Here is a 12,314-nt window from a genome sequence, read left to right on the forward strand (position 1 = left end):
CATAGATGAAGGAGACCAGTAAGTCATAGCAAAGCTGACTGCAAAAAGCCAACAGCTAAGAATCTCTATATGGATCACAGAATTACTGATATAGTCAGTACATAGAGACAAAAGCATTTTCACTATCTTTCCAACTTATTCCTTCTTATAGCTTTATTCTAGAAATTCTTTAACCTCATGAGACTAAAAGTCACTGATCCTACCACTTCTCACTGGCCATTGCCCATCTGGTGCTTCTCTCCTCCTTGCCCTGTTTAAATTCCAAGGTCAATCATTACAGTCACTCTCCATATGCACATTCAGCTCCCTATTTTCTCTGTCAACCACCCATCTTCTCTTGACAAAATAACAATCCTGGTTAAATCCAATTCTACACCTACCTGGAAAATGAATCCAGGTAAATGAATGAGGCTAAAAAACGGACACATAATCAAATGTTCTAGTGTCCAAGAGGGCTTAATATTCCCCTCTGACTAATCTTTTGACTAAACTTTAGCCAGTCAGCTTCCTGACTCAAGGCTACTGATTTCCCTTCACTTAGAGCACTTCCTTTTAAAGAACGTTCAACTGAAAATTCTTAATCTGCCTCTTTGTGATGAAAATCTTCTCCCAGCTGATTTCACACCCCAGGAATATCTTTCTCAAGGACCTTGGAGCCATCCTTTAGAAATGTAATCTTAGAAGGAAGGAGACAGGTCCTTTTCTCTCAGTCTCTCCGGAGGATGAGACCCTAGCTTTCATAAGGAACAAATAGCAAACACAGATGGCCTAATGACAATGGACAACTGCCTCCCTCCTAGAGTACCCCCACTGGAGTTACCTGTGTGACTTTTCCACTAGCTTACCCCAGTGCTTAAAAGCTCTCCTACCTTTTGTTCCATGGAGTTAAATATCCTTCCCCTATTGCAATTGTCTTGAATAAATGCTTTATTGTCTGTTTAACTTAGATTTGGGATTGCTAACATCAAGCAGGGCCTTAATGATGCCTAGCAATCATACACATTCCCTAGTCCATTCACTTTTCCATTTTTCTCGTACTTTCTTCCTCAAACCATTTGTACCTCTACCCCATCCCCAGTCTCATTTGATCACCTTGCTTTCTGTATCACTGTGAAAATAGAATATATCATAACAGACTTTCCACAGCTCCAGTCACTACATCAATCCACCCACCTGCATGTGTATCCAGATAGTCTACCTTCCCTGTTTCTAGAGGCACTATAGCACCTATTCTCTTGTGCTTACTCAAGAGGCTATATGTGCAAGCCTCTCTGTCTCCTGCTTCAATAATGTTTTCTGTTCTTCTCTCAGCCTGACTTTCCCTTTCCTATCTGCTGACCCCATTTCTCTCCTTATCTTTTCACCTAAATTAAAATCCAAGCTTTGCTGACTCTTCTCTAAGCTATTACCTTCTCTTGGATTTTAACATGCAAAATGCTCCTGATTTTCCTCCTACTTCCACAGGCTTTCCTGGTCTCTCTTCATTCCTCATTCTCTTAAGGTAGAAATGTAGAGAATCAGTCAAGGCTTTATGCCTTCCTCTTCATTCATTCATTCATTCATTCTCTTTTATCCCTATAGGTCTACCTTCCCTTTTCTGATACAGACCACTGTTCACATGTATCCAATTTTCAATATTTTGTCAGGACTCCCAGCAAAATGTGTTTTTGTGCTCATATGTTTTAATATATGTAAATGATGTTTCAATAACTATCTCTTTTATTTGGTTTTAAGCTTTTCTCTCAGCATGATGTTTTTAAGATCCATTCATGGTTTTATAATAATTGTTGGCTGCTTCCTCCTTCAGGGTTCTGCCCTGTGTTCATCTGCATTTGGTCCCACGGAATGATATTCAGATAGCCAACAGTTCCCTCCACACAAACAATGCTACAACAAACCATCTACCTACCAAAGATCTCTAAGTTCCTGATTTTACCCCAGTCTCTCTCCCTGAGCTTCTTATCTCTCCACCTCAGGGTACTGTGCTTCCAGTCTTCTTCATGTCACTTCATAACAACTCCATCCTTCTAATTATTTACAACAGAAACCTCAGGGTTTCCCCTTGATTCCTCTCTTTCTCTCATTTCACTAGTGTACTGCAATGGTAAAGCTTTTCAGCTGTACCTTCAACATATAGTCACAATTGGCTGGGTGCGGTGACTCACACCTGTAATCCCAGCACTTTGGGAGGCCGAGGCAGGCAGATCACAAGGTCAGGAGTTTGAGACCAGCCTGGCCAACATAGTGAAACCCCGTCTCTACTAAAAATACAAAAAATTAGCTGGGCATGGTGGCGGGCACCTGTAATCCCAGCTACTCAGGAGGCCGAGTCAGGAGAATGGCTTGAACCCAGGAGGCGGAGGTTGCAGTGAGCTGAGATCGCGTCATTGCACTCCAGCCTGGGTGACAGAGCAAGACACTGTCTCAAAAAATATATATATATATATTTATATATGTATATATTTATATTTATATATTTATATATATTATTATATATATAGTCACAATCTGAGGATTTTTCAATCTCCTTTTCCCACAGTGAACAAAGTCACCACTATTGCTCCCTGGATTATTGTAGCAGCTTCTTTATTTTTTTTTCAACACAGCAGCCACAACAATTTTGTTAAAAATCTAAGTCAAATAATTTCATTGCTCTGCTTAGAGCCATCCAGTGACTTCTATCTCACTCTAAGTAAAAATTAAATTAATTGCAATGTCCTAAGTGGCCCTCCATTAGTTGGCTGCACCTATAGCACTCTAGACACACCTTTTTCTGACCCCATCCTCCAATTCTGTCACCATGACCTCCCCCCATACACTATTCCTATAGGACATTTTCTCCTGTTAATCTCTCTATTGTCAATTCACTCCAAAAGACTTAGACTTGAACCTTTAGAAAAAAAGTCTGAACTTTCGTGCACCACCAATGTACCTCTATTTCCTCAGCAAACAGGAAAATACAATTTTTTAATCTTTTCAACCTGAAACAAAACTTATATGCCCAATACCTTTAGGACAACAACTTTAGACTACATTCCATATAAAGCTCATCAATTTAAATGGAAAAACTTCCTCCTGCTGCTGCTGTTATGAATCCCAGTCTACAAAAGGATAACCTAATGTGTATTGTTTCTCCTCTTTCGCAAAACCATAGCTTTATGGGTTCAGAGAAAAACAACTAAAAGTAACATTCCACTTTCAGGCATAAAATTATGTGTATCAAATATACTTACATGGTAATAAAATAAGTGCCCAACTACTAGTTGTAAATTTGCTAATCTGAAGCTTCAGAGTGGCGATAACTACAATTTTACTTTACACTAGTTAAAATAAGAGAAATATGCCAGTTTCTATTCTTGTAAGTCAAAGTAACATGGTATTTACCACAACAAAAAGTTTGTCTCCCTCTATAATTAGGTTGATTTGCACATCCCTGCATATAAATGTCAGACATGCTAAGCTACTTTCTATATGAAGCCAAATATATAGCTCATCCTAGAGCTTAAAACATTTTTTAAAGGTCTCTGCAGTTTGTGATTCCTCATCACACAGCTGTGAAAGAAACCAGCCAAGCAGGCTGGATCCCATCTCAAAAAGTTCAAAGGTTAAAAACAATTACCTCTTCAAGGACATCAGCGAGCTTGCTGAGGATCTCTTCAGGAAGGCTCTGGAATGTTGGAACACTGAAAAACAAAACAGAATAGTGCTGAATACATGAACCGCAACTTACTTTTATAAGTAATAAAAATGACCATGAATCTAAATTAAAATACAAAACTATTTTATGACAAAGAATCTGCCAAAACAAACAAACAAACAAACAACTGCATTAGCCACACAACCTGAGAAAAAAGAACAAAGTTGCAGATGAAGATCAAAGCAATCATTGAAGCATGGTTTGATGTCTAACAGGGAAAAGGCATGGAGTATGAAAAAAACTTGGAGTTTGGATAGACTGAATCCAAATCACTGTTATATTTACCTGCATGACCATGGATATGTAAATCAAAAATAAAATTCTAAGCCCTCCAGTCAACTGATGGATGCCCCTCTTGGCCAAGGGCATTCCAAAGTAAACCTGAAAAACTACTTCAGTCCATGATGGGAAGGAAGGGACTGGATATGCCTCATTATACCCTCCTCCTTTTGGAATTCAGTCATAACTTACCAGAATTAACATTAAAATAGAAATAGAAATCTTAAGACTCATTGTAAGTCTTAAAATATAAATCTTAAGACTGACAAAACAGATTCTTTGTAGAAATAAGATACCAAATTCCAACCTGACTCTAGTATAGAATCACATGACAGATAGCATACCCTGAAAGAAATTGAAGTATTTTACCCCAAAATATATTCGTTTGACATATTTTGAAAAATATTTCTCTCCTGTAGAACTATCTCTTGTGGGGAAAATCTACATTCTATACAGAATCCCCTTTGCTTTCCAGGTCTTTTCCCTAATCTAGGAGAGAATTAATTAGGAGTCTGGCATCTTTTTATGTCTGATAAGAGTTCTGAAGCCTGCTACCTGGAGGCTTCATCTGCATAATAAGAACCTTCATCTCCACAACCCCTTATCTTAATCCAGAAACTCCTTTTATTGATTCTGGATCATCATATAATAACTTAACTCTTAACAACCAATTGTCAATCAGAAAATCTTCTAATCCACCTATGACCTAGAAGCTCCCACTTTGAGTTTCCCACCTTTCTAGACCAAACCAATGTATACCTTATATGTACTGATGGATGTCTGCCTGTAACTTCTGTCCCCCTAAAATGTATAAAATCAAGCTGCAAACCAACCACCCTGGGCATATGTTCTCAGGACTTCGCGGGGCTGTGTCATGGGTCGTGGTTCTCACATTTGGCTCAGAATAGATCTCTACAAATAGTTTTCAGAGTTTGACTCTTTTTGTAGATAGGTGCCTCAACTTATAATGAGGAGAAAGCCACTCTCTCCTCTATTAGTCTGCTGTCACCAGGTTCCTTTAAGCTCTATTTCCCTTTCCAGGTCTCCCTCCATATAACAACTTTGGAAAGCTTCCCACTCTCCTCAACCCCTCTTCCAGCTAGGTCAAGTTCTCCTATCATGATCTCTTTAATCTCATACTACAAGTGTAATTAGATAATTAATTGGATATTTGTTATTGCATGGCTTCTCTGCTAGAATTAAAAACCCACAAAAATAAGAACTATATCTGTCTTTTTCAACCCCCTGTATTTTCAGCGATTTGTAAATAACAAACAACATATTTTGAATGTAGTTACGAAAGCATGAATTTGTAAATGCTTCATAGGACAGTGATTAGACCTGAAAAGGTCTACCCATGAAATATATTAGTTTAGTTTGCTCCAATACATCCAAATACAATGTTAGTTCCATTCTTTTCACCGTGTTCTCTTATGTCTCCCCATTAAACAGTAAATAAAAATACCAAATGATGTCAAATGTACAAACCAATACAACTTATTTTATGCAAAATTATAATAAATTTAAATTTAGAAAAAAAAGCTTATCAACATATAATTCCTGAAACTTCACTGGAAAATCTAACTGGGATGTGGAACTATAGTCTTAATTAATCAGGGCTTAATGTCTGACTGGAGAAAAGGCTATAACTGAGTGCATATACATTTGTATGCCTGACATTTGACTTATAGCACAATTTTGGCTTGATTACAATGATACAATAAAAAAATAATAATATGCTCTTTTGGTAAAAGCATGAAAGTTTTGTTGTTAATTTGTCACCTTGATTTCCATTACTTAGGGTAAAGCTCATTGATGAAATCCCAAGGTTTTATGCAGAGGTGTAACAATTCACCCAGAACCATCTGTTGTACCAGATTTACTGCTACGGTCTGAGCCATGTGGGGTTTAATTTCCAGAAGGCAGCCAATTTCAGCAGCTGGATGGACCATATCACAGAGAGACAGAAGGAGATAGAGGAAGCTGTTTCCATGAGTTATGTAGGTTGAAAAATTTAGTCCTGCCTTGTTCTTTTAATGAGCTGTATTTCAGTTTCTTGTGAGATGAATAATTAGAGTGCTTCTATCCCATTAGGCATTTGTGGAAAATACAAACTAGAACTGAGTTTTTCTCATTTTATTATAATTGGCTTCCTTCTTTAGACCAGCCGATTCCTATTATACTATGCCTCTTATTTTACTTTAGGCTCTGGCTATCCCTAGCCATACTATAGTATTTTCATTTCCATGAGACGTCTTATCCAGGAGAAGAAATTTACTTGACTATATAATGCATTAAGTGAAAACAAAAGCATCAGGTTTTAGGAGGGCATTTTAAATATATAATCTTTCACAATTTTAATGCCTTTTTAAAATGCCTCAAAACATTGAGCAGCATTTATTGCTAATAAAAATTAAGGTTGATTTTTAAGAAGAAACACTCTAAAATATTACCAGTAACAACTGAAGCACTTCTGGACTTCACAAAAAGAAAACTATTTAACAGGAAAAATAAATGCCTTCACTTTCATAAATTACTGTGAACACACTTTTCTAGCCATCTTTACACATCTAAGATTTATATTCTGCAAACACTAGATAAATTCTGTCACGTAATTGATTTGCTTTCTAAGAATGATTGGTCTACTAGTAGCTTACACACTAGGAACAAAACAATTGAGAATGTTTATAGTTTGAATTTCTACCCATGAAATATATTAGTTCAGTTTGCTCCAATACATCAAAATACATCAATTTAGACTCCACAAATTATATATAAGATAATTCAAAATAAAATTGTCTATACTTTAGAAAACTGAAGGCAGAATAATTGCAAGGACAAACTTCCAGATAAAATGTTTAAACATTAGAGAAGAATATTTTCAGTTATATATATAAAAAAAATTGTAACAATTTACATGCTATTTATCAGTAATTCTTACAGATGCATTACCTATTGTTTTGGTTCCCTAAGGACTTGCAATAGGCCCGATGTTACAGAATGCACTAGAATGTAATATAACAGAGATGATTTAATGTGCAGTGCTTTTCCATTGGTTTTTCTAATTGAATGTAGCAAGGACTTAGAATTTGTAATGACAATAATAGAAGATGAGATTTGAGTAGTTTCTCTTTGCCAGGCAGTGAGCTAAGGGTTTTATAGATAATATAAATTTCATTTTTACAACAACCTTATCAAATAGCCATTCTTATTGTCATCTATTTTATAGATAAGACAACTGAGACCTTGAAAGTCTGCCTGAGGTCATTCCACTCAGCACTGGTGAAGAAAGGATGAAACATCCCCTCTAACTGATGGTGGAGCTGATTGCTTACTCACTGAGCTACATACTTTTCAATGAATGTACTAAAAAAATGCCTTTCAAAACAACACTGTATTATTTTAGATAGTGATATGGAAATAAATAAATAATATTAGTAACATTTGATTTAGTGACTTCATTTATTTCCAAACATTTTATTATAAAGAATGTCAAATAAATTGAAAGTCTGGAATAATAAAGATCACCTCTATCCCCAACACACAGAATCACAATGTTAACAGGTATCATTTTTGATTTATCTACTCTCAATCCATGTATTCTTCTATGTATGTGCATAGATTAATGGATATATAGATATTTTTGGATGACACATTTGAGAGTAAGTTGCCAATATGAAACAATTTGAATACTTCAGCATACATATCCAAAAAAAAAAAAAAATTCTCCTAAGGAAATAACCTTAATCCCATGATCACAAAATTAACTATAAGTAACTATAATTAACTATAAGTCTATAATATCATCTAGTATTTATCTCACATTCAAATATTACCTATCATCCAAAAGTGTCTTTATCAATTTTTTATTGTTGTTTTCAAACCAACTCCAGTCAAAATCTGAACACTGCTTTTGGCTGTTATTCCTCTCTTTAGTCTCTCATTTTATGACAACCCTCCCACCTTTGCCCATATGACACTGACATTTTGAAGAGATTAGGACAGTTGTATTAGTAGATGTCCCATTTTCTTAATTCACCTTAGTAATTTTATTTATGGTATCCTATTGCATGAAAACAATAACTAAGAGGGGGAAAACCTACGTCCGAATAATTTTATTAAAGCATGTCAATAAAAACAAAAACTGGGAGCATGTATAGAACAACATAATTAAATGCAGCAAGAGTTCTCAAAATGTGGTCTGGGAACCCAGGGATTTCCTGTGACCCTTTTATATGGGTCTTCAAATGTCAAAACTATTTCCATAAATTGGAGTTTTCTTTTTTCACTTATTCTTTCACATGCACATGGTAGAATTCTCCAGAGATCACCTGACATAGAATGATATTATCACTTTGATGACAAATGGAATGCATGCTTGTTTGTTCTTGGGTTCCCTAAAATTTTTAAGGTAGTAGATTTATGATAGGTGTACTGTTTACATAACTTAGTATGCTATTAGTATTTCTACTGTGTTCTTACTAGTCATCACACCTGCTATAATCTCTGTAACCTTATCATCATCATCCACTAGATCATTCTTTTGAAATCCTTAATGTTTCTGTGTGCCTGAGTAGAAAAACAAGTAAATACATTTGGATTCCTTATTTTTCAATAACAGTTTTACATATTTTTAAAACATTTATAAACGTTTGAAATTTTATCTTATAATTTTAGAATTGTATAGTACTTATGAAGAAGTTAATAAAAGAAAGTTTAAGGTCGGGTGTGGTGGCTCACGCCTGTAATTCCAGCACTTTGGGAGGCTGAGGCAGGCAGATCACTCGCAGCCAGGAGTTCGACACCAGCCTGACCAACATGGAGAAACCTCATTTCTACTAAAACTACAAAATTAGCCAGGCATGATGGCACAGGACTTTAATCCCAGCTATTTGGGAAGCTGAGGCAGGAGAATTGCTTGAACCCGGGAGGCGGAAGTTGCGGTGAGCAAAGATCATGCCATTGCACTCTCCAGTCTGGGCAACAAGAGCAAAACTCCATCTCAAAAAATAAATAAATAAATAAATAAATAAAAATTTAAAGAAAAGTTTATATAATATTTTTCTTAATTTAAGAACAGATTATCTGCTTTGAAAGGGTGATTAGAAGACTTATATTCTCAAGTCCCAACAGTCAATCTTTAAGTCCAAAGACACTCGGAAAATATAAAAATGCATCAAAATATCAAAAGTACTCCATAAGTATGTGTAATTATTATGTATCAATGAAATTTTTTAAATGTCACAGCAGAGAGTTCCTGACTCATGGAAGACAGAGAATCCATAGAAACTTGGAAACACTGTGAATAAGAAATACAAATAAGATGAAAGCTATCTTTCTCTCATTGTATAGATAATAATTTCCCTTATTATGCTATACAAAAACATTTTTGGAAAGATTATCATTCCAGTTAAGTTATGAAACCACTTTGAGACAAATCATTCAGATTTTAAAGAAAAAGAAATTGAGTTTTTAAAATGTAGACATGATGCATTTTCTAAAAGAAAAGTGTTTTGTATAGCTTTTCAACTTAAAACTGAAAATCAGTCAAGCATCTTATGGGTTACCATATTGCATTCAGTAGAGAAGATCACACTGTATAGTTGACTTTGCTGAATGCGTGCTGGATGCAAAGTCAGTAAAAGAAATTATTGCACTATGTCTTTCAAATGGTATGGTACCTTGCTGGAATTAAAGGCTTAGCTACAAAACAAAGACTGAATTAAGATCTTGTCTGCACAATTGTACTTTTGCTTTACAAATGAATGAAGCTACAGACATGGCTGGATTCGCTGTTTTGCTTGTATTCTTCTAGTACCAGAACAAACTAATCATCAAAGAAATTATCATTTACATGAATATGTGGCAAGAAACACAAGTGGTAACTGTGCTATTTAGTGTTGAATAACTTTTTAAAAGATGGAGTTGAATAACTTTTTGACTCTTAAGGCTTATCCTGGAATGACTGTGTTGACATTTGCATTGATGGTGCAAAAGTGATGGTGGCTCTCAGTACAAATAAAAGCAGTCACACCAAACTATATTAGTTGTTATTTTCTTATTCACCACACACTCACCATAGAAAAGATAAATAACATGCCAGTTTTACTTTAAAGTATGAAATTCTTCCTGAAATGGTAAAAGGTATTAATTTTCTTAAATTTAAATCTTTAAATTTTGTATGCATGTTTTTGATATTGTGTGTGTGACAAAATATTGAAGTATGATAGTTATCTCAAGGAAAATAATTTGAATGGTTGTTGGAGTTACAAACTGAGTTAGCCATTTTTTTTCATGGAACATCATTTTTTACTAGAAAATTATTTTTAAAAATTATGGGTTTTGGCGGACTCTTTTTCAGAATGAACAAAGTTAAGCCCATCACTTATAGGGCAATAACAGACAGTGGTTTTTGCCTATGATAAAATTCAAACTTTCAGCTGAAAATTAAAACTTCAGACAACTTTTATCTGCCACTGTGAGCATAAAAGCTTTCTAATACTTGAAGACTTTTCCTGATAACATCAGTAGTTAAGAAATATGACATTAAGAAATATGTTTTTTTATATGGGAAATTTTGCGTAACTCAGTGAGCCAATCATTTCCAAATGACCAAAGCATAATGCTATAAAAATCACACATGGGTAAATGATTCATTCAAATTATAAGGTGGACCATAAAAGGTGGATTTTAATGTTATAATAGAGTATGAAAAGTTTACTGCTATAGTTTCAGATTCCATATTGCAGCTAACCTTTAAGAAACTGACACTTGTTGGATGTTAATGAAGTATGAAATCACAAAAAAGAATGTCCACATTATCTTGAAAGGCTATTAGCGTAAGCCTCCATTTTGCTACTACATATATCTGTAAGATTTTATTTTCTTCATATATTTCAACCTGAGCCATATAAATTCAACAGATTGAATGCAGAAGAAGATTTGTGTATTAGTCTGTTTGGCATTGTTATAATAGAATACCTAAGGTTGGGTAATTTACAAAGAAAAGAAGTTTCTTTGGGCTAATGATTCTGCAGGCTGTAAAAGCATGGCATCAGCATCTGCTTGGCTTTCAGGGAAGGCCTCAGGAAACTTAAAATATGGTGGAAGACAATAAAGGATCAGGCACGTAGCATGGTGAGAGAGAGAGTAAGAGAGTTGTCAGGCTCTTTAAAACAACCAGTTTTCATGAGAATGAATAGAGTGAGAACTCACTCATCACCAAGGGCATGGCACTAACCCACTAATGAGGGATCCAACCTCATGATCCAACACATCTCACTGAGTTCCTCCTCCAACACTGGGGATTGCATTTCAATATGAGATTTGGAGGGGGCCACACATCCAAACTATATCAATATGAGAATCCAGTCATTTGTCAAGTTAGATAGTTAGATATTGAGAAATTTGTATATATATATATATATATATATTATATATATAAAAAATATAAATTTTTTTGACAGAGTCTCACTCTGTTGCCCAAGCAGGAGTGCAGTGGTGGGATCTGGGCTCACTGCAACCTCCTCCTTCCAGGTTCAAGAGATTCTCCTGCCTCAGCCTCCTAAGTAGCTGGGACTACAAGCATGAGCCCGGCCAATTTTTTGTATTTTTAGTAGAGATGAGGATTTCACCATGTTGGTCAGGCTGGCCTTGAACTCCTGACTTCAAGTGATTCAACCTCCTCGGTCTCCCAAAGTGCTGACATGTATAATTGTAAACCTAAACTCTTTTCTATTTTTTTTTTTTTTGATTTGGGAAAATATGGTTATTTTAATTAAAAATAGACTTTATGTTACAACATAATATGTTTATTATTGAGGTTTCCAAATGAATTAGTGAATAAATATTTTTCAAACATTTTCATTTTTAATTCCAAATACAGTAAATACTAACAGATATAACCAACCTAAGTTGAAGAATCACTGACATGGTGATCAAAATTGATGTATTGATGAAAAATATGTAAAACATGGAATACCTACAAGATAATATTAAGAGAAGTCATTAAAAGTTATGTATACAATGGAATGATTACACTTTACAGACACTTCCTATAATTGTGAATAGAGCTTTGCAGGAAAAAATCAAAAGGTTAACAGATATTGTGTTAATATCAGATATTGTGTTAATTAACAGATATTGTGAATGACTATTAGTCTTATATTTTTTCTCTCTCGCTTTCTTATAATTTCAAAGTTTCTATTTTGTCAATGTATTCTTATAATATCAAAAACATAAAGCACACAATTATGGTTATAAGTAGATAAAATATATCTGAATGGGCCCATTTAAAGAAAAAATATTATTTCTTTTTTAGAGACAGATTGCTCTGTCA

At 34.8% G+C, this 12,314-nt stretch overlaps 1 protein-coding gene across 3 annotated transcripts in view; it reads right to left on the reverse strand.

The window, feature by feature from the left end:
- PRKG1 (protein kinase cGMP-dependent 1) overlaps positions 1-12,314 on the reverse strand; it is a 1,334,297-nt gene that overhangs the window by 378,734 nt on the left and 943,249 nt on the right. For all 3 annotated transcript variants that reach the window (XM_073019149.1, XM_073019148.1, XM_038008764.2), the window contains one exon: positions 3,620-3,683. In XM_073019149.1, coding sequence (XP_072875250.1) covers positions 3,620-3,683 — 64 coding nt within the window. The remainder of the gene's footprint in view (positions 1-3,619; positions 3,684-12,314) is intronic.

The sequence above is a fragment of the Chlorocebus sabaeus genome, chromosome 9 (assembly GCF_047675955.1).
Source record: "Chlorocebus sabaeus isolate Y175 chromosome 9, mChlSab1.0.hap1, whole genome shotgun sequence".
NCBI lineage: Eukaryota > Metazoa > Chordata > Mammalia > Primates > Cercopithecidae > Chlorocebus > Chlorocebus sabaeus.